We start from the raw sequence: 23,213 nt of genomic DNA on the forward strand, positions 1-23,213 counted from the left end.
CATCATCTGAGTTTCATGGATAACCCTTGGAGGTAGCAAGAACAGGGTTTCATCACTATTCCCTTTTTACAGATGGTTCCCTATTTCTCACTATTCTTTCTTTTTAAATTTTAAATTTTTATTTTTTGTAGAGACAAGGTCTCGCTATGTTGCCAGGGCTGGTCTTGAACTCTTGGGCTCAAGAAATCCACCTGCCTTGGGCTCCCAAAGTGCTGGGATTACAGGTGTGAGCCACTATGGCTAGCATCTTTTTTTTTTTTTTAATCAGCTGAATTTAAGTTTCATCCCCGTTTCTCTCTAAATGTAGAAACTTCGGCCAGCACTGAGCCACTAGGGACCACAGAGAAGCTCAGGGAAGTTACGAGGGATCTGCCTGGACATCACACAGCTAGTAGCAGCAGAACTGGGATGTGAACTCAAGACCTTGCATCCTATACCTTGTGGCTTTCCACTGCTTCACACTGTGAACCAAGTTACTGATAAGCTCCTGATGGTTCACAGTGCTTGCTTCTTGCTTAAGGCAGCCATCAATGAAGATGGCCTTTGCTAGGCCAGGTGCGCCTCGGAGCTGCATTTTCCTCCCTCAAAATGCCCAGGCCATTTCAGGCTATTAGTCTTTTAGCAAGCATGAAGAGAGAAGGGTCCCTTTAGGCAGGACTGCCATGTGTGGGTGTGCAGGCCACATACTCTACAACCTCATGGGCATATTCAGAGAAAGTGCAGTGTGAATGGCACCTCCAGAGTCATGCAATGCCCACCTTCATCTTCAGGCTTTCTCCTCCCCATCACCAGTTTCCACCTGCCTCTCCCCACCTGGCCCAGAGAGTTTCTGTGTCCTACTCTCTCCTTTCCCTCTGTAGTAGCCACCCCATCTGCCTCTCCCTCACCCATCTGGTACTTTAAGTTTCCAGGGGATAGCCATGGAGTGAGGTGATTCATCATCATCCCTTTAAGTCCTCTCCCCAACCCTCTCTCTTACCCAACACCCCTCCTTGCCTTCTGCCCACCAGCTCCTAGGTGGGAACTGGATTTTTCTCTCCAACGAGAACCTATGCTGGGGACTGTAGGTGAGCAGAACGCTCTGAGCAAGAGAGCATGGCCGTCTGGATGGAGTTGGGTCCTGTGTGTGAGAAACCAGCATGGTTGGGTGGGCCATCTTGACCACCAGCCCACAGCATCCCAGTTTCAGAGAGAAAAAAGACCTGCATGGTTCCCCGCTTCTCTCCAAACATGGAAACATTAGCCAGCACTGGGCCACTAGGAACTACAGACTTAGGTTCAGGTCTTGGCCTGTCTCCTGTCAAACCATCTGCATGACTTTGGGGGAAAAGCACCTGACCTCACCAAGCCATGGTTTCCTCCTCTGTAAATAGGACTATTGAATATGATAATGCCTATCATAAAATGCTATACATAAAAGACACTGGGTAAATTCATTATGATTTTTTATGATGATTATAAAATCTGTTGGAGCAGCCCAGGACTGCTGTTATTCGGCAGGTGAGTTTTCAGCCTGGGCAGTGCACACTGGGAGCTCTGCAGCCATAACAGCAAAGAGCAAGGACTGTGCTAGCCCTGAGCAGTCTCAATGGCATGTCCATTATATTTTCTGTTATCTCATCTGCTCCTTGTAAGAACCCTGTGAGTCAGAAAGAGTTTGTAGGAAAATCTGCTCCACAAATGCAGAGACACTCTCGCTTTGCAGCCCTGGGGTAAAGGAAAATGAAGAGTGGGCTCTGACACTACGAGCCTGGGGAATAATGTCCCCCATTCCTTTGGACCACTGTTCTTTAGCTCGGCTGGCCCTGCTAGCTCTCCTTCTGCTTGTGTTCCCACAGCCTCAGCCTCCCCAGGCTGACCACCGCTTTAGCCCACACCTCCCTAGCACATGGGAGAGGCCTGAGTTATTACTTACTCTTTTGGAGGGTTGACATCCTCGGGTCGAGCCTCAAAGAACCGGAAGACTTCGTCACACTGTGAAATGTGTGGGGGCAGCCGGACAAGTGCCTGTGGAAAGACAGGAGGAAAGGGCATTAGGTGTGATGAATTTGGGAACAGGGAAACCAAGACAGTGTCACCTTGCACCAACAGTGACAGAGAGGATCAAGAACTGTGCCATGGAAGACATGGTCAACCAGCCACCCATCTGTCCACCCAGAAAACTAATCAACAAATCAACCAATCAAATAATGAATGAAACAACCAAACTTCCTTCCTTCCTTCCTTCCTTCTTTCCTTCCTTCCTTCCTTCCTTCCTTCCTTCCTACCTTCCTCCCTCCCTCCCTCCCTCCCTCCTTCCCTCCCTCCCTCCTTCCCTTCCTTCTATCCATTTCTCTCAACTAACTAGCCAGCTAACTAACTGACCAACTAACCAACCAGCCAATTAATCAACAAACCAACAAGACAACAACAAAAAAACTCTAACCAGCTATCCAACCAACCTACCCATCAACCATCCAGTCAACCAACCAACCAACCATCCCACCAGCCAGTCAACCAGCTTAAAAAAAAAAAAAAGACCACTGAACCCTGGAACCCTGGGTCTTAGGGTCCTCAAGAGCTAGTTATTCTACTGGAACCCTGAGGGAATTCCCTTCTGCACACAGAGTAAGTTCAAGATCCCTAACCCAACAGTCCAAGGTCATATCCTCCCAGCCTTGTCTCCCACTAGCCATGCTCCAGCTACACCAGGCATTCACACTCCCTAAACACTGACCACAAAATTAATTATTTCATGACAAAGTTGATAATTGCTGCCAAGGACAACACAGCACTATGATGGAGTTTGATAGAACCCAAGAAGATGTGGAAGATGGGGAGCCAGTGTTTCACAAAGGACTCTTTAAAGCTAAGTTCTGAAGCATGGGTAAGAATTAACTGGTCAAGGTGGAGGTAGAGCGATCAAGCATGTTGGTTCCAGGAGATGAATGAAGGCCAGTGTGGCCTGAGGGCCCAGAGCAAGGGAGAAGGGCCATAGGAGGTAGGCTGGGGCATGACTAGCAGGGCCTTGTTTCAGGCCAAGCTGAGGATGCCTGGAGAAACAATGTAAACTGAAGAGTGTGGAAAGGTTTCTTAGAAGAGTGGGTATGAGCACGGCTAGTGGAGTTTGCAGGGTTTGGACAAGCAGAGAGGAGCAGTGGGCATTCTATGGGAAACAGTAGTCATGGCAAGTGTGTGGGCCAGCTGGGAGCTTGCCATCCAGGCATAAGGAGAGTCTGCAGCTGGAAGGTGATGCACTAGGTCAGGAGGTAGTCAGAGTTAGGCTGGGCGCGGTGGCTCACGCCGGTAATCCCAGCACTTTGGGAGGCCGAGGTGGGCAGATCACTTGAGGTCAGGAGTTGGAGACCAGCCATGTCCAACATGGAGAAACCCTGTCTCTACTAAAAATACAAAAAATTAGCCAGGTGTGGTGGAGGGTGCCTGTAATGCCAGCTACTCGGGAGGCTGAGGCAGGGTAATCGCTTGAACCCAGGAGGCGGAGGTTGCAGTGAGCCGAGATCACGCCACTGCACCCCAGCCTGGGCGACAGAGCAAGACTCTGTCTCAAAAAAATAAATAAATACAATACAATCAAATAAAAAGAAGGTAGTCAGAGTTCATGCTGCACACCAGCATGCAGCACCCTGACCTGGCCAGGTCTGACATGGAGGGGTTGGGGGTGTAGGGTGAGGCCAGGTACAGCCCCGCTTTCTGGGCCCCTCAATTTAGTATGGGGAGAAATGCTGGGGCAAGGAAGGATCCCTTGGTCCAAACAGACAGGAGAGAACACTGCCAAAGCAGGGCTGAGGGACGGGGGACAGTGAGACAAGGGCTAGAGCCAGGAGAAGACAGAAAACCCAGGACTGGAGGAGTCAACAAACACAGGGCTTGTGAGACACCCCTGATGAGAAGCCCCCCGGTGTGTGAGACACGACCCTGTCCCATGCCCCTGCCTCCCAAAACCTCACACACCACGACCAGCTCCAGATGCAATGCCTGGATCCAGCGGCTCCTGGGCCAAGTACAGTGAGTCTGTGAGTGTCGTTCCAGGAAATCCTCATGAGGGCACAATTCCCATCCCCATACTACAGGTGAGGAGATGGAGGTGCAGGGAGACCACGTGGCCTGCCCACAGGCACCCCTGGAGGGTGGGGAAGACTCACTGGAAGGTAAGCTCCCGGCAGGCAGGGATTTTAATCTGTTCGGTTGACTTCTGTGTCCCCAGATCCTAGTAGGGTACCTGACAGAGCAGGCACTTGATTAATACTTGTTTAAAGAAATGAATGAATGAAAAATGGATAAGGTAGTGAAGGTTTCCGTGTCTATAAGCCCAATATCCAGTAGCCATGGGACATGATAGTGGGGCAAAAAACCCACATATAATCTTAGGTTGCACCCATAGAATGATAATATTGAGGAAGAGGAAAGTAATGGTTTAGCTGTTCTCTGAGCTGGTTAGATAACGACGCAAGTGCGCCATCTAGCACCAGGCATCCTATCAAGATGGGCCCTTCTCGATGCCAAACCCACACCCAGGCAAGATGAGACAAGACCAGACCATAGCAGATAAGAGAGCACGATGTAACTCCCAGTCATTCCTTTCAGGGTTCACGGCTCTCCAAGGGTCTCTAACATAACACATCTCCATCAACAGGCAAGAAACAGAAAAGGAAAATTAACATTAAATGAGCAGCTACGTGTCAGGCCCTGCCCTTGGCCCCTTGACTCCTCCAGTCATCCACCAAACAGTGAGGGCTTTGCAATGGGTGCTGCATATGGGGCTGTGCCTGGTTTTACAGGGATGAGAGAGAGCAAATCTAATGACATGCCACCCCATTTTGTCCTGGAGGTAGACATGGATACTGAGGCTGCTGGGGGTGAAGCCATAAGTGAGGAGAGGGGCAGAATCCAAGCCCAAGCTGTGAAGGTCAGATGGGTGGAGCATGCCCCCAGAGTGTTCAAGTCCTCATTTAACGCACACTGTCTATGCTGTGTTCTCCTTGGGAAGGGAGAAGGAAAAGGAACTGAAAAACTGAGGAAGGAGAGAGACAGACAGGGAGTGAGAGGGAGGGAGAGAAATTCAGGGAGGACAGGGGGCCTCAGGAGGGAGCACCAATAGGGTCGGGATGGGCAGAAGGCAGGAGGAAACTATTACCAGGAATCCCAGCTGTGTGCAGAGAGTCATTGCCGGGTGACCACCCTGAAAGGGAGAGGGAGGGACACAGGGTGGGAGAGGGAGGGTTTCGGCGGCCCAGAGCGCTAGTGCCCTCCCAGCTCAGTGTGCTGCCATCCACCCTAAGCGCAGACCCTGGCCGGCCACAGCTCACCCAGCCCTGGCAGGGAACAGAGGGGCTCTTCATGCCGACAGAGACCACATTCCGGAGGCAGAGGACGCGTGGGCCACGAGGGCCTCAGACAAAGAGGCCTTTTGGTGGAACAACCGTGGCATCTTTATTTAACAGGGAGCCTTGAGGGGAGCCGCGTGGAGGGCTCGTCCTGATTTCAGGCTGACAAGAGGCTCTCAGCCCACAGCAGCTTCCATCAGAGCTGCTGCCAAAGCTCAGCTCTGGCCAAAATCATTTGGCAGGAGAGGGTGGTGCTGAGCAGTGAGTCCCCGCAGCCTGGGCTGATGATGGCCAGGGCCAGGGCACCCCCAAGCCCAGACGTTCTGAGAACAGCAGGGTAGGGGCCAGATAACAGGCATATCAGGGTTAGCAACCCCAGCTTAGGTCTAAAATTCTGCCATGAGACATTCATATGTATGCCATGTGGTGGTAAAGTCAGGGCCTCAGAGCCTCAGGACCTCAGGGCTGCAGGCAGATGCGCGTTTGGGTCCTGGCTCTGCCATTTATGGGCTGTGCGAGGCTGGATGCATTACCTGCCCTCTCTGAGCTCTGGGATGCGATGTGGCACCTACCTAGCTGTTAGGAAGTTAAGTGAGATGAATACAAGAAGCCTAGCACAGTGGCTGGTGAAGAGTACACTCAGTAAATGTGTACTTAGTAAACTGTGTACACAGGGGTCAGTGAGCTGGCTGAGAGCAGATCTACAGAAATGGCATGCAGAAAAGGGCTGGGGTAGTGGGTACCTGGGTCAGGGGGGACTAGTAATGAGGTGCTGAAGAGCCATTCAGGTTTTGTCATCAGTTAACCCTGCCAGCTTCCCCTCTTCCAGTCCTAAACTGTCCTGTAGTCTCCAGCTCCTACCCCTCAAGACCATTTTCTGGGGGCCATGACATGAGCTACCACTTAGCACCGAGTGTCATCATGGCCAACGGTGCAGGTGTAGACAAGGGAGAGGGTGGCTGCATTGTGTGTCTCTGAGACCTCCACTCAGATACGGTGGGCACAAGTCTGGTCTTTGCACATACAAGTGGCACAGGAGGGGGCCCAGGCAGACTGTGTTCAGACCCTCTGCTTCGAAACGGTCATCCTCCACAAAGCCCACCACTCTGGGTAATGCCTGCGTCAGGACAAAAAGCAAAGCTCTGCATTTGGCAAAACACCACGGGAGTCCACTCTTTACACAGGCTCGATTGCTCCTCTCTTTTCAGCAGCATCACTTTATTTTCTTGGTTTTTTTTTGTTTGTTTTTTGTTTTTTTTTAAATGCTTCTTCCTGCACACTGATTTTTTTTTTTTTTTTTTTTTTAAAGCATCAGTTTCTAATCCCTGGAAATCTTATGGGTAAAAGCCCGGCTGCTCTGGGTGGAGTTGGAGGTGTGGCACAAGGGGGCTGGCATCCTGCCCCTTTGGCGTCCCACCCGTGTCCTTCCAGCTCCACCTCTGGGGCTGCCTCTAACCTGCCTGGACTGTTCTTCCTAGGTCACCATCTAGAAAGCTGGGGTTTCACTGAACTTCTGAAATCAGAGTATTCAAAACACATGGGTTTTCTTTTTGACGGATCTGAGCAGTGACTCCCCTTGAAATGTAAATGGTGTCTAATTCTTGGTAGTAGTTTAAGCCATTTCACAAGGGATCTTAGTACATCAGGGCCTGGGGGATATGTCACTCTCTGAGGAAGTTCTATTTACTTGTGATCTTTCCATCTTGTCATCAGGCATTTGCTGGACACCCCCTTAGGGCTGGGCTTCCTGTTTATTAGTGAAGACACAGAGATGACAAATGTGGCCCTCAAGGAGCTCGCAGTCTGGGAGAAGACAGACACACAGACGTCACCCTCCCGCAGAGGAGAAATGCGCAGAGTCGGGGTGGGCGCAGTCCTCTGGGGGCAGAATGGCAGGAGTGATCAGCTTTTCCTGGGGAGTCATGAGGCTCATGGAAGAGCTCACTGTGGAAGCTGAATGTGCACCCAGGCAGGGGACCAGCGCAGGCTCAGGGGCGCAGGCCTGGCTAGTCGAGGATGGCCTCGTGTCTGCTGAACTAGACTGCGGGGTATGGAAGAAAGAGGTAGGAGCTGAGGCCCCAGCAGCACTTGGAACCAGCCCACAGAGGGCCTGGCTGAGGTGTTCACATATTCTCAGGGGCAGCGGGAGTCCTCTGAAGGAGGCCCGTTTTTATTTTGAAATAGGGTCTCACTATGTTGCCTAGGCTGGAGTGCAGTGGTACAATCATGGCTCACTGCAGCCTCTGCCTCCCAGGCTCAAGTGACCCTCCCACCTCAGCCTCCCCAATAGCTGGGACTACAGGCATGCACTACCATGCCCAGCTACTTTTAGTACTTTTTGTAGAGATGGGGTTTCACCATGTTGCCCAGGCTGGTCTCGAACCCCTGGGCTCAAGCAATATGCCCACCTTGGCCGGCCACGGTGGCTCACACCTGTAATCCCAGCACTTTGGGAGGCCGAGGCAGGCGGATCATGAGGTCAGGAGATCGAGACCATCCTGGCTAACGTGGTGAAATCCCGTCTCTACTAAAAATACAAAAAAATTAGCTGGGTGTGGTGGCAGGTGCCTGTAGTCCCAGCTACTCGGGAGGCTGAGGCAGGAGAGTGGTGTGAATCCCGGGAGGCAGCACTTGCAGTGAGCCGAGATTGTGCCACTGCACTCCAGCCTGGGTGACAGAGCAAGACTCCATCTCAAAAAAAAAAAAAAAAAAACGAGATTGTGCCACTGCACTCCAGCCTGGGTGACAGAGCAAGACTCCATCTCAAAAAAAAAAAAAAAAATGCCCACCTTGACCTCCCAAAGTGCTGGGATTACAGACATGAGCCACTGTGCCCAGCCTTCTGAAGGTCTTTAAGGAGAAAAGGGACATGATCTGCTTTATCTCAGCCTAGAAACTCCTCCTTCTCCTGGGTCTGTCAGGGAGATGGTGAGATTCTACTATCTGGGTTTCCCCAGAGCACCAGGCCACTCAGGAGGCCCCTCATGAACAGATCGGCCTTGGCCTCTGCCTAAGTCTCCCCATTGGCAAGGCCTCTCCTGGGCCAGGTCTGCTTTCAGAACAAGGACCACAAGAACAACGTTACTCTCCCCAAGGCTCCGGAGAGCCAATGATTGGCTGTGGCAGAAAATCCCAGGTGGAAGGGAGAATACCTGGGACTAGGAACCACTGCCATGCAATAGCCTCAGCTTTCAAGTCTGGGAAGTGGGAATAAAAATGAATGAGTCTGCGAGGTGCAGAGGGGAGGGTCAGGGGATCCTTACCCTTCAGTGCTGACCTCTTGTTGGGCTCAGACTTCCTGCCCCTAAGTCTGACCGCACCCAGTCCCTCTTCCCTCCTACAAAGAAAGCCGTTGATCCCTGAAATCAAATGTGTCATAGACAGACGAGTAATAGAAACAAGCTCAGCTATTTGGGCAGCAAAAAAATTCTAGTCGTACCAACCAGGAAGTGGAGACTTGTATAAATGCCATTAACATGTCAAAGGGTGAGTTGATCATTCTCGAACACTCTCTCACACTCCTCTCTGAACCCCTCCCTAGAATATTTATTTTATCCCCTGGACAAATACTGCAAACATGTATTTCACCCCTAGGAATGGGGTAACTAGAGCCACTTAAAAAATTGTGAGTCCAAGCCTCTATGGTAGAGCTTACTCTTGTTAGTCTGATGAAAGTCTTCAACTTGTTGAGGTCCCAGACCATTAAATATTAACTGCATTACCATGTTGTCCTTTAAATTAATTTATGAAGTTAAAGAAATGCCTTTGGAACCCCTCTTCATAGACACCTGACCCTCAAGTGCCACATAAAACGATCACTCAGTCGGCATGTGGTAAATTTTCCGTGATTCCCATCCAATCTGCTGCTTATATGTTAAAAATTAACACTGAGATTGGGCTGTGAAACCGCCATTAGGTGGTGGGACTGGCTGGCCAGCAAGGGCAGGGAGCCTGAAGTCTGGGGAGGTCCACTGCATGGTCAGACTTTCCATGTCTGAGTCCTTGCAGGGAGCCGGCTGCTCGGTGTGCAGAGCCAGCTGCACAATTTTGGGTGCATGTGAATTCCTATCAAACCCCAGACTCTGAGCCGACATTGTCTAGCAGGTCCAAGGAAGATGGCCAGTCAAGCAGGTGGGCTATGCAGGGCACTGTAAGTAGAGACTCCAGAGGTTCCAGGCAGTATGTAGACAAGGGCAGGTAGAGACAGGGGAAGGGCTGGCCGTGGAGCAGACTGCACACGGCACTGGCTGTGAAGCTGGCTGGGGTTGGCAGTGATGCTGAGTGGCCTGTCTGGAGGCAAGCTGTGAAATGCAAAGCTGGGTGGCAGTGGCCATGGACTTGTCCCTAAAGACCATTCCAAGGTCAGTGGGTTTCTCAGACAATCAGACCACAGATCCCAGCTTCCTAGTTCCGCAGAATTAAAGGTCACTCTGTACTGCCCCACCCCCGCCATTCTCAGAGTAAATCACTGCCTGTGAGATAGATGGCTGTCTGCTTGGTGGGCCCATGGCCCCATTCCTTGTCTGGCTCTGGGCAGTTTCCATCTGTGCTAATGAGTTTAGGAGGCCCCTCCTCTTGCAGACCCCACTTCAATGTCTCCCCCAGCTACCCAGGGCACACTGGAGCTCCAGAGCCCCTCTGAATCAGGAGTCCTGTTCAAAGCCTGATCCCAGGAGATAAGATGCTATCACTTCCTCCTCCGGATGATCCAGCAGACAGTATTTCCAAGGAGCCCAGCTGCAGATGCCTTGGGCTGGCTAATCGGAGCTATAAATCCCAACAGGAAAAGCCTTCCTCCCGCCCAATGCCCCCTCCTCCATTAGCTTTGCCCATTTATTTAACTTCTTGAGAAAGGAATAAAGAGAAATAAAAGCTCAGGCTACAGCCATCAATTTAACCAGAAACAGTGAATGCCCGTTAAAGAGAAAAATGAATATTGGTCTGAAGTAGGGAAGTTTCTAGCTTAAGGGAATCCAGCATTGGGGCATCCTTTAAAACAAGGCAGAACATGTGATCCAAGTATAACGTGCACAGTCACGAAATTCAAACTTCAGTTTAATGGAGACTACATTGTCTTTTCTTCCTATAGGCTTGGGAATACCAGTTAATAAATTTAGCATGTTGGTTCTTATTTAAACATATTTATTTATTTATTTATTTATCTATTTATTTATTTAGGGACAGGATCGTTCCCTGTTACCCAGGTTGGAGTGCAGTGGCATGATCATAGCTCACCCTAGCCTTGACCTCCTGGCTCAAGCAGTCCTCTCACCTAAACTACAGGTGTGTGCTACCATGCCTGGCTAATTTTAAACTTTTTTTTGGAGAGGTGAGGTCTCACTATGCTGCCCAGGCTGGTCTTGAACTCCTGGCCTTCCTGCAACAGCTCTGTATGAGGACACTGTGATATACATTCTTCCTACTCAGTCCCCATGTGAGATAGTGTTTTTGTATTCATTTTACAGCTGAGGAAACTAGGGCTCAAAGAGGCAAAGCAGCTTGCCCAAGGTCACACAGCTAGTAAGTGGGCACCGGGATTCGACTCCAGCTCTTCTCCTTCTGACACTCTAATACCAGCACTTGTGAAATTTTATACATTTGCCGCATTATAACACATTATACCACATCTTCTCAAGATTTTTGAGTCAGGAACCACAGTGGGTTTCATTTAACTATGAAATTCTAGCTCTACTGAAGCCAATGGTGCCCATAGAAACATTAAATTATTTCATGTTTGCTTTTTTATTTGCTTGTTTTTATTTTTTATTTGCTTTTTAACTTTTTATTTGCTTTTAATAAAGCCTTTTCACCAGCCTGGGCAACAGAACGAGACCCTCTCTCAAAAACGTGTTAAAAATATGGCTGGGCGCGGTGGCTCACGCCTATAATCCCAGCACTTTGGGAGGCCAAGGTGGGCAGATCACTTGAGGCCAGGAGTTTGACACCAGCCTGGCCAACACGGCAAAACCACATCTCTAATAAAAATACAAAAATTAGCCAGGCCTGGTGGCACGCTCCTATAATCCCAGTTACTCGGAAGGCTGAGGCATGAGAATTGCTTGAACCCAGGAGGTAGAGGTTACAGTGAGCCGAGATGACACCACTGCACTCCAGCCTGGGCCACAGAGCACGACTTTGTCCCATCAAAATAAATAAATAAATAAATAAATAAATAAATAAATAAATAAATAAAATTTAAAAAATAATAAAATGTTTTCATTTGCTAGTTTATTTAATACAAATTGTTTGCCCTTTGTAAAAATAATAACAAAAACATCTGCTGAATGCTTCCTCTGAGCCAGACGCTGTGCTGTTGCCCTTACAATGTGCTAGCTCATTCCATCCTCCTGACCACCATGTGGAGGCACCCTGTGTGTTCTTCTCCCTATTGGACGGATGTGAAAATAGAGGCTCAGGGAAGTTCAGCAACTTGCTCAAGTTCATGAAATTAGTCAGGGCTTCCAACCCGGGAAGTCTGGCCCTCCAGAGGCCATGTGCCAAGGAAACTGAGGGCTGCTCATCCCCTGGTAGCCACTCATGCTCACTGCAGGAGCGCTGGGCTCTAATCAAAGACAGACAGGTGGGCTCTGGCTCATGACACTGCTGTCCTTCTCCTGCCTGCTCTTTGGCACTGGCTGTGTTAATGTGCATGTGCGTGTGTGTTTGTGTGAACACCTGCATCTGTAAAGATGTGTATATGAACATTTGTAGTTACCAAGATTTAGGTGAATAAACAAATGTGTACTGCTGATGCTATTGAACTGATCCCAACAACATCCCAACAGGAATTCAAAGAAATAGTTCTTCTATGTCCAGCAAAATCTCACATAGAGAAGCAAGCAGCCCTTTGGAAGGAGGCTCTTTGACTTAGCTCCCGAGCTCAGTTCACTTCCCAGAGGAAGTGACTTCAAACAGTGTTTTGTAAACATGGATATGTCCTGACAGGCACAGAAGCTTAGCTGTGAACCCAAGGTCCTTGGGTCCCAGAGGGTGGCCCAGCTACAGAGTGATCCCATACCCACCCCTCTGGCCAGGAAACACCAGGCCTCAGGAGGGTTCTGTACAGTAACCTTTCTTCACAGATGGATACTCAGGCAGATGGGCCCCTCCCCCCGCCCTGAAGCCCTCCCTGAGCCCCTCCCCAAGCCTCAGACACACTCTTACCCGGCAGTATTCATCGATAGGCTTCAGTCTCTTCACAGCTACATCCCGGATGTGGCTTCTGCGGAAGAGGATCTTGCCTGGAAGAGAGATACTCATGAGTAGGGGATTCTGGCTAAAACTGCCACAGCGACCTTCTCATTTCCCTCTCCCTTGGCTTCTCAGCATCTCAGTCCAACACTACCTGCCACCATCTCAGTCCATGGTCAAGGAAACAAGAGAGAAACAGTCACCTTTCCTGGAGGGTAAGAGGCGCCCTAGGCTGAGAGCCCAGGACCTCTCTGGCAGGTGAGGAGCCCTGGAGGCTGCCATCTTGGGATTCAATGAGCGACTTGGCCAGGCCACCTCGCCTGGATCTAATGGCAGGATCAATGAATGCCCGGAGTGGGTGCGGCTCTCAAGTGACCTTGCAAATCAACACAAAGTAGAGCCCAGCCCACATGCTACGCTTTGTTTTCAGGCCCATCCCTCCTTGAGAAATCGGCATTCGTTCCTGCCAGCTGGGCAGGAATTCCTATTCTTAGTTTAGGTGGGTGGCTCCTTCCAGGGCGGGCACAAGGCAATACCAAGGGAAGCATGGCTGTCCCAGCCTGACTGTTCCCTGGCCTCTCTGCACACAAAGCCTCCAGTCATACGGGCTGCTGCCAGCTGGGCTGGGACACCCCTCTACAGGTATGGACAAGGCTTACAGGAAATGCCAGCCCCTCAGACCTTCCCAGCTGGCTCTCCCAAGCTGGCCACATTCAATCATAACAAATGCATCAAGACATAGTTCTTTTCTAGTCTGAGAAATTTAGAATCTGAACTCCTTGGTCTGATGTTCAAGGTCTTACACAACTGACTTCTGTGCCAGGTGGCTGTCAATGTCTAGGGCCAAAGCCCCCTTTTCAGAAGGTGTTCCTTGATTGGCTGAGTGGGGAATAATGTCCCTCTTTCCAGAACATCCAAAACATGTTATCCATTCCTAGGCTACCTGCCACATTCTGCTGTGAGTTATAGCACTTGTGACTCATTTCGGGGCCCATGAGCTTGGCACATGATGAAGTGCTCACCTGTAGCTGTAACAGGCATCTGTTGCCTCAGTCTACCTAATTTTCCCCTGGAGAAGGCATCTTCCACTCCCAGTCCTTGTGGTGTCAGTAAGTCTAGCCACACCCCCTAGCAACAAAGGTAGCCACAGGATGCAGCCTAGTCAGCCACAGTCACAGTGATTGGCTCAGCGGTGGGGAGGGACCTGATCTGGGCCAATGAGAGTCAGCCCTGAGACTGCTTTTTCCCACGGTTGCTAAGCTGGCAGGATGAAAGGCTGGCACCTCTAGTGGCCTGAGAAGCAAAGGAATGAGAGAAAGGAAGGGTGCCTGGCACAAGACAGGTGCTTGGTAAAAGCTTCTTGAGTGACTGAAAAGCCGAGTGGAGAGAGGGAGCGACAGAGCCCTTTGACATTATTTCAGCAGCTGGATATGGGTAGCTGTTCCTAAACTAGGGTCGACCTGGTCCTTTTCAGCTACATAAAACAATACCATTTTCTTTTTCATTTAAATGAGTTGAAGATGGGTTTTCATAACTTGAATTAAAGGAGACCCAATTAAGATCATTTCCATTGCATGTGAGCAGACGGGCAGACTGCTCACGAATCCACGCCAGCTGCTTCTGTCAAGGTCTGAGTCTCAGAAAAGCCATCACCTTGATTTAGATTATTCCCCTAGACGCAGCCCCAGAAATAAGGATTTGACTTGTTTTGGAGGCAATCCCAAGAAATATCGTTAGGGGAGTGGGACAGTAAGGGTAGGGAGGGGAAGGAAGTGTTATCAGGCCAGTTAGTCGTGGTGGGCAACTAGAGCTCAATTCTGCTGGGGGTGCTCCAGGAGATGACAGAGAAAGTACGTGACACGTGGAGGCTGGAGATCTACCCACCAACTCCCTGTTTGTCACTGAGGACTGCCTCTGAGGGTGTTAACTCTAGCACGTCTGGCTGAGTGTGTGCCCATGGCTAGACAAAGCCCTGAGGTGGAGAGCCCCCGTGGCTCCGGTGAGCAGCCTTTGGTAGGCAGAAGTGAACAGACAGGGGACCCAGGGGCCATGAAAACCACAGCTGCAGCCATCCCCGACTTCCCTGCCACCACAAGCATTGGTCGCCAGCCCTGCCGAAGTCAGACAGTGGAACGTGTAACCACGTCCTAGCGCATGTGACCTGCTTCCTGTGGGTGTCTCTCATCTCTCCACAATGGCTCTGCAGCTCACCCCTCCTGTCTGCCCCTACACTCCATGTAGCACTAGGCTTTGCATTCAGCAGATGCTCAAGAAGTGCTTGCTGGGTCATTCTTGTTCCTCTCCTGGACTCTTGCTCAAGCTCTCCGTCGTCATCTTCTCTCTGAAGCCAGAGAGCCGGGCCATCTCCCTGTCAGATGGACAACACTGTGCAGACAGACGACATCATCAAGATGAAGCGGCTCTGCTTTGCGTTCCTCTCGAAAGGAGATAAAACGTGATTTATCCAGACACTGGCGACGCCGCTGTTCCTTGGGGGAAGATGTCACAGATTCGGTATTCCCTTGCCTCTTTGCCTCCTACCCTTTTTTGGTTGCCTGTCGCTTGATTGCTCGCATGCCACAGGCTACATGTGTGAGGCCAGGGGGAGGCTGTGTAAAAATAAAAACATGAGGAGACTTAAGCTCAGGACTGCCAAGAAGATGGGTGGTCCTGGGGCTGGAATTCTGGGCCTTTCTAATGAAGGCAGTTGTCTGTCAGAAGCTGAGTGATACCCAAACCCAATGACACCTGGGGTCCAGCCATATGAGCAGGGCCCTGAAGGACCGTCTGAGATACAGAGGAAAGCCGGGGGACCACAGGAGGGTGGGGGCAGGGCCCACAAACCTGCATGGATCAGGGCCTTAGCCTCCAAAAATGGCACTCCTGCCCTTTCTCATCCTGTTGGGGGACAAAAAAGAAAAGAGGGAGATGGGAAGGTAAATGGGGTTCCCCTCCCAGCCCCCAATCTCAAGGTTAGCCAAAGCTCTGGCTGAGGCTTAGATAGATCATTCCTGTCCTAGTTGCAGAGAGAACTCTAGAACTTTTTTTTTTTTTTTTTTTTTTGAGACGGAGTTTCGCTGTTGTTGTCCAGGCTGGAGTGCAATGGTGCAATCTTGGCTCACTGCAACCTCCACCTCCTGGGTTCACGCAATTCTCCTACCTCAGTCTCCTGAGTAGCTGGGATTACAGGCATGTGCCACCACACCTGGCTGATTTTGTATTTTTAGTAGAGACAGGGTTTCTCCATGTTGGTCAGGCTGGTCACAAACTCCTGACCTCAGGTGATCTACCCGCCTTGGCCTCCCAAAGTGCTGGGAAGAACTCATTTTAAAAACTAGTTAAGGAGCACTGAGGCCTCCACAGGTGTAGGAGATCCAGAGAAGGGAGGGATAGGTTGGGGTGGTGAGGTAGGTGAGAGGGTGCTGCCTGACCCCTCCCCATGCTGGCCCCAAGCACAGGACCCCGCCCTGCCCCTCCAGCCTGCAATCTGAGTGAGGCCGTTAGGCCACTGCACCTGGAGCTGCCCAGTCCTCCCCACCAGGCTCCTGGATCTGCTGCTCACTTGCAAGGTCAGAGGAGAATTTCTGCACAAGCCAATTCCCAGTTGAGTTTTTGGAAGCCCAGTGGGGCTTCCCTCTTTTTCCCGCTGAAATCCTTTAGAAGCAACGTTTTCTTTTCCCAGGGCTTTGGCACAGTTGGCCAGTGGGGGAGAGAGGGAGGGAGGGCCTGGAAGGGATTCTCCGGTCTTGACTTCTCTGTTAGGAATCCAAACCACACTCTGAAAGCCAAAAGGGGGAGAGAAAAAGGAGGGGGAGGAAAATCCCCATTAAGGAAGCCGAGACCACAGGGCATTAAAGGCCTCTTGTAAACGTAGTGCAGCCCGTTGACGGCAGGGCTCAGCTTCTGCCAGAGCCTTCGAAGCCATCCAGATGCCGCCCTAGGAATCTTATGAGCATCGCAAGGAAGATTGCACGGGGCCTGAAACAGACCTAACTCATCAGGATTAACTCAGTCTTGAAAGCGGAGAAGAAGCTGTGCAGCTACTTCCAAGCAGTAACTGGAGGTTCTTCTTCCTGCCACTCTGGGCTGGGCTGGGGTGAGACCAGCGGAGGAGTGGGGGCCTCCGGTAGGAGTCCTGGGTTCAAGTCCCACCCGGGCCACAGGCTGGCTTTGTGACCCTGAAACAGGCCCTTTCACTGGGACTGCTGTGTGCTCATCGGGGGCCTGGGCTCTATGGCCGCTCCCTCTGGAAGCCCTAAGACTGATTTATAGTGGGGATGTTAGCGGGCAGAGGAGGAGGGAGGAAAGGGTTAATGGTAGCTAAGAGCTCAGCGCACACCAGGTGCACACTAAGAGCTTTTCACTGAATTCCCTCCCTTCATCCTCACAACAACCTTGAAGCAAGTACTTTAACCAGGCCCATTTTGTCCTAGAGGAGATGGCAGCTCAGAAAGGTTGAAGGACCTGTCCAAAGTCACACAGCTATCTAGTGGCTGAGCTGGGATTTCAACCTGGGGTTTTAAAGCTTAGAGAGTTGGGGAGAGCCGTGATCTTTGCACTTGGATCATGTAAAGCCTTGAGAGCCACCGCGAGGACTTTCGATTTTATTCTGCACGTGAAGGGAGATGAGAACAGTTAAACCCCTAGACCAACTACAGCCTCCAGGGCTCTTCCTGGGAAAGTGGTACCTATGGGATGGACTCCCATGAGAGCCAGGGAGTGGGGCCCTTGACAATAGAATCACCAGACACAGTACCACTGGCCAGGGTCCCCACACCAGCCATGAAGAGTTTGGGAGCTACCTCCATGAACTAGGACCCATTTGTAGAGGTAATAACAGGGCACTGATTATAGGCGCCATAAGAGAGGGCTGGCCTCGGGACCTCTTCTGGTCTGAGCAGGCTGATCTATTTCTGGCAGCCTCTCCTCTTCACACTCACAGTGTCCATGCATGCGTGTACAACTCCTTCTTCCCTGTCTTTCTGCCACCTGGAACACCATTCATTCTTGGAAGACTTCCTCTTGCTTTTCCTTCTTTCCTTCCTTCCATCCTTCCTTCCTTCCCTTGATCCACCCAGCACTGTCTTGATGGAGGCCTGCTGTGCTGGGCTCTGTTCCAGGTGCTGGGAGCATTGCAGTGAACCAGACAGATGAGGGCCTTGCTCTCAGGAGTTTACCTTCCAGTTGGGAAGGGAGTGGGCATGGGAAGAAGGCAGTACACATTTTCATACCTAGTGAGTAATTTGGTTACACTTCCATGTCTTCCCCCACCTTTACAAAAATAATAACACAGGGCAATGTGAAGAGGGGTGCCTGGAGGGAAGAATTCAGAGAATGGTCAAGGAATCTTCTCTGGGCTTCAGTGGAGACTTCAAGGAAGAGAAAGAGCAGCTATGCAAAGCTCTGGAACAAGCGGGCTTAGCCAGAGGGAACCACTACAGCCAAGGCCCTGGGGCAGAATGAACTGGACATGATGGAAGACAGAAAAGAGAGGAGCCTGCATTGACAGAAAAGAGAGGAGCCTGCAGCGACAGAAAGGAGAGGAACCTGCAGCCACAGAAAAGAGTCTGGTTTTATTCTAAGTGCCCTTGGGCCTGCCTACTCAACCCTCATTCTGTCCTTAAGGCACTGTTCCATGCTGCCTCCCCCATGAAGCCTTCCTTGAATGCTTGTCTGGCCCTTCCTTGCCAACCTCTAGGACCCTCTGGCAGTCACCCCACTGTGGCCCTCTGGCCCCTGCTGTCCTAGAGAATTTGTCAGGAAGCGGCCCTCCTTAGCGCCCCTCTCACCTTCTCAAAGGGTCCCCTGATTTATAGCAACAGGGTCAGCAGCCCCTTGGGCTCAAGGAGGGCCAGCTCCTCCCAGCCACCCTGTCCTCCAAGGACACAGATGCTCACAACCCCCTCCCCTCAATGCAGCCCGGAGAGGCCAGGCTGTCGAGGGAGACTTGCCTAAGAAACAGGGGAGAGCACAGGCAGGCCTGGAGTCCACAGACCGCACGGTGCAGAGGCCTCATGCTCCAAGCACAGCCCTCCTGCCCTTCTAACTGGGTCTGAGAACAGAAAGGAAGGTGGGATGCAGTTGTCACCTAAGGTCGCTGGCACAAATTACCACAAACCCAGTGGTTTAAAACAACAGGAATTTGGCAGACCATGGTGGCTTATGCCTGTAATCCCAGCTGTTTGGGAGGCCAAGGCTGGAGGATCACTTGAGCTCAGGAGTTCAAGACCAGACTAGGCAACATAGTGAGACCTTGTTTCTACAAAATGCTAAAAAAAACCCCAGCCAGGCATGGTGGCGCACGCCTGTGATCCCAGCTACTCAGGAGGCTGAGGTGGGGGGATCGCTTGAGCCTGGGAAGTTGAGGCTCCACTGAGTTGTGATTGTGCCACGGTACTCCAGCCTGGGTGACACAGTGAGACTGTCTCAAAATAAACAACCCAGGAATGTATTCTCTGCCAGTTCTGGAGGTCAGAAGTCTGAAATCAAGGCACCAGCAGGGTCACGCTCCCTCTGGAGGCACCAGGGAGCATTTTTCTGTGCCTCTTCTAGCTTCTGAGGGCTCCAGGCATCTCTTGGCTCGTGGCAGCATCACTGCAATCTCTGTCTCGGTCTTTACATGGCCTTCCCGTCCCATGCCTGTGTCTCATGTCTCCTTCTGCCTTTCTCTTATAAGAACACCTGTCCCTGAGTTTAGTGCCCACCCTAAAGCCAGGACGATCTCATTTCAAGATCTTTAATTACATCTGCAAAGACCCTTTCTCCAAATAAGGCCAGATTCACGGGTTTCAAGGGGTTAGGACTTGGACATACCTTTTTGGGAGCTGTTATTCAACCTACCGCAGGGTGGTTATGGGAGAGTCACAGGGCAGACCAGTCACCTGACAGGGCCCTATAGCCCTAAGTGGACTTCAGTGGCCCTGAGGACAGGGGTGGTTTCTACACTCCCTGAATCCCTGGAAATGTCTGGCATGGCGCTGGGTGGAATGGATATGGGTGCAGCCTGAAGCCCTCATGGGGGACAGGGGAGCGTCTGGACAGAGCAGCTCCGGGGTCTCTGAGCCTGAGAGGAGAGAGGCAAGCTGTGGGGACCTAAAGCCAAGGGAATGGGGGAGGCGGGTCCTTCTCTGGTTTTGAGGGGTGATGTGACACCCAGGAGAGAAGAGACGAACAGATTTCCCAGATGAACTGGAGGAAAGTAGATGTGAGGATTCCTAGAGGGAACCTCCCTCCCCCTACAAGGGTAACATGCATGCTCGTGGGGTGGTAAGACACAGGCAATGCATCTGGGAGGAAGGAGGAGAGGTTCAGTTTCCTACTCCCACAGCTCTCTGTGGTCCTGAGACCTGACCACGTCCCTGTGCAAAGTGGGCTGGGCCAGCCAAGGACCCCATGTCCAGCTGCTCTCATCAGGCGCCTCCATCCATGCTGTTTGCTGACAGATTGATGAAGACAAAAGCTCTTAAATGAAGGGCCCTGGGCAGAGGAGGGCAGAGAGAATATAACCATGATTCCACTAATGGGGCTTTCTTCGCCATGAAAAACAAGACACAAACGACCCCTCTTTCATTCTCAGTCTGTTTGATTTCAGAGAGGCTGTTACCAACCCCCAACTCACAGAGTCACTGAGGCTCGGTGATCCAAGCTGGTCCAAGGAGAGGCAGACTGGGACTCTTTTTTTGTTTGTTTTTGCGACAGGATCTCATCTGCCCCCCAGGCTGGAAGGCAGTGTCTCTATCGTAGCTCACTGCAGCCTTGAACTCCGGAGCTTAAGCGATCCTCCCACCTCAGCCTCCCAAGTAGCAGGTGCACACAACACCCAGCTACATTTTTATAGCGATGGGGTCTTGTTTATGTTGCCCAGGCTGGTCCCGAACTCCTTGCCTCAAGCGATCCTCTTCCCTCAGCCTCCCAAAGTGCTGCGATTATAGGCCTGAGCCACTGCACCTGGCCCAGGCTGGGACTTTTGATGGTTTAAAGCAAGCAGACACCAAGAGGGTGTGCCCTGGGCCATAAGAATACCCAACTCTAAAAACAAGCAAACCAACAAACTCACAATCTACTTCTTTGATGTCTGAGACTGCAGAATCAGAATTTAGTTTCTTCAAGATTTTGGTCAAGATATATAAACTTCTCCCTGCAGAATGGTACAGTGAGCCGTATTAACCATTCACACCTAAGTATGAGCAGGCGCCGGCTTCTCACTCAACAACAGGGTCTCGCTAGGGAAGACAGCAAAGAGCACAGAGGCCTTGATGGAAGAGGATGTAATGGGAAGGGGAGAAGAATGGCGAAACAGCCTCTGCTGGCTCCCCTGTCTTCCTGAAAGCTGGCCCTGCCCTTGACGTTCAGCTGTTTCCTGACCATGGGGTCACCCAGCTTTCAACTGGGTTAGCCCTGCCTAGGCTAGGGTGGGAGTGGCTGATGGGCAGGCCCCTGCTTGTCTTTTTAAGTGCTGCCCCTGAAACTCACATGTCACCTCTCACTCTCTGCAGCCTGGGGACTGCAGGTCACCTGCTCCCCTGCTGGGCTGCCTCCAGCTTCTGGTGCAGCTGAGATGACATTCCCAGAGTCTACAGCCTTGTATCTGGCTCAGATCACACCCTGACACCCAATCCTGCTTCTCCACTTGCAACATCTGGCTTTGTTGCCATTTACTTGGGCTGGGGGAAGGCAGGAGTGAGGCCTAGATGCTGAGGCTGGAAGCAGTGGGCACATGCAGGTTCCAGAAAGACACAATTCCCATGGCGAAGGTCAGCAGCCCGAGGCATACTGACGCCATGCCCTGAGTTCTGGCTCCCATGAATCTCTCTTTAGAGCCAAGACGCTGCCTCTGGCTTGAAGTCTAGCATGGTAGGCATTGGTAGGTTTTGCCTGCCAGCTTTTAATTATTACAGTGCCCTAATTTTCTTTTGGGAAACAATCCCTCCTTCATTCTCAGTCCATGGGATTTCAGTGGGGCTGATCCCATCCCAAAATCTGGGGCTGATCAGTCAGTACAGTCCAGCCATGGGCATGCGACCCACGCTGGTCCAGTGGGAATCGGCCTGGGACTACTGCTGGGACTACCAGGAAGAGACGTGTTCTCTCTCTACAGTTGCTGTTAACTCATAAATGCCAAGCCCCAGGCTGCTAGGAAGCATCTTTTTGTATCTCTGTTACCATCTGGGGGAAGCCTATCGGAGAATTAAGTCAACAGAAAAGAGAGCAAAGCTGAGGGCTTAAGAGACACCTTTTGGTCCCCTAGATCCAGCTATGCCTGAAACCATTACTCTTGGTTTTCAGTTATGTGAACCAATAAGTTTCCCCTTTTTTCTTAAGCCAGATTGAGATGGGTCTATTTCTTGTCACCAGGAGAGCACTGACTGGTACATCTGGCTCTACCGGTTACTGTTATGTGACAGGGGATGAGTCACAACCTATTTGAATCTCAGTTTCCTCAAACTGCAAAATAGGGGGCAGTAATGTCTAATGCAAAGGACTATTGTGAGGAGCCAGTGAATGAGTCTGTAAAAGCATTTAACACGGAGGCCAGCCCATGGTAAATGGTGGACAAATGGGATCTCTTATGAGTTGACACTTCCAGGTCAAGTAAGTGGGATGGGGTGGGGTGGGCCCTGCCTGTCTCCTTGCTGGCCACGTGGAATCCAAGTACCAGAAGCATTTCCCAGGCACCCAGTCCATCCACCTGGCTTCCCACCAACGCCAAACATGAGCTCCCCTCAGCCTGTGGCTGCCCTTCCTGATTCACCCACCCCATAAACACATCTGTGTCTCCCACACAGCTTCCGTTTCTCCAAGCCCCAACTCAGAGGGCAGAGGACGTGACACAATGGTGAGGAGGTCGATTATTCATTCCACCCGCCTCCTGGGGCATTCTAGGGTGACTCACACAGGTGTGTCTCCCCGCTCCAGCACTCCCCACCCCCTCTCCCACACACCCAAGGAAACACACTTGCAAAAGCCCACTGCGGTTCACGACAGAGCGGAGCCTTCACCCTCCTGCAGCCACGGCTTACTTGTAGAAAGTATCAGCGCACCTTGGAGGGAAGAGCAATCTCCCAAATTCTGGTTCGGAGGTTCCCATACCCAGCAAGCAGAGCCAGGCTGAAGGGAACAGTATCTTTCTCTCCCTCACCCCAGGTGGGTCCACTGGAATTTTATGGGTGTCTGCCAGTGATAAAGCACCTCGTCCTGGGCCCATGGAGGGACTAACACATCTTTGCTGAACCAAAGGGAATGGAAGTCTTTTTGAGCAGCATTCTAGAGCAGTGGGACCAGAACCATTTCTTTCTTATTTATTTATTTATTTATTTATTTATTTATTTATTTATTTATTTATTTATTTATTTATTTATTTATTTATTTATTTATTTATTTATTTATTTATTTATTTATTTATTTATTTATTTATTTATTTATTTATTTATTTATTTATTTATTTATTTATTTATTTATTTATTTATTTATTTATTTATTTATTTATTTATTTATTTATTTATTTATTTATTTATTTATTTATTTATTTATTTATTTATTTATTTATTTATTTATTTATTTATTTATTTATTTATTTATTTATTTATTTATTTATTTATTTATTTATTTATTTATTTATTTATTTATTTATTTATTTATTTATTTATTTATTTATTTATTTATTTATTTATTTATTTATTTATTTATTTATTTATTTAT

General features: G+C 50.4%; 1 protein-coding gene across 1 annotated transcript in view; it reads right to left on the minus strand.

Moving 5' to 3' along the window:
- The window catches only part of SH3PXD2A (SH3 and PX domains 2A), a 275,849-nt gene that overhangs the window by 134,688 nt on the left and 117,948 nt on the right, over positions 1-23,213 (minus strand). The window contains exons 4-5 of the mRNA XM_011977504.1: positions 12,489-12,565; positions 1,916-2,007 (exon numbers count right to left, since the gene is read on the minus strand). Of these exons, the coding sequence (XP_011832894.1) occupies positions 1,916-2,007; positions 12,489-12,565 (169 nt within the window). The remainder of the gene's footprint in view (positions 1-1,915; positions 2,008-12,488; positions 12,566-23,213) is intronic.

This window comes from Mandrillus leucophaeus, unplaced genomic scaffold, assembly GCF_000951045.1.
Source record: "Mandrillus leucophaeus isolate KB7577 unplaced genomic scaffold, Mleu.le_1.0 Scaffold18, whole genome shotgun sequence".
NCBI classification, from domain to species: domain Eukaryota; kingdom Metazoa; phylum Chordata; class Mammalia; order Primates; family Cercopithecidae; genus Mandrillus; species Mandrillus leucophaeus.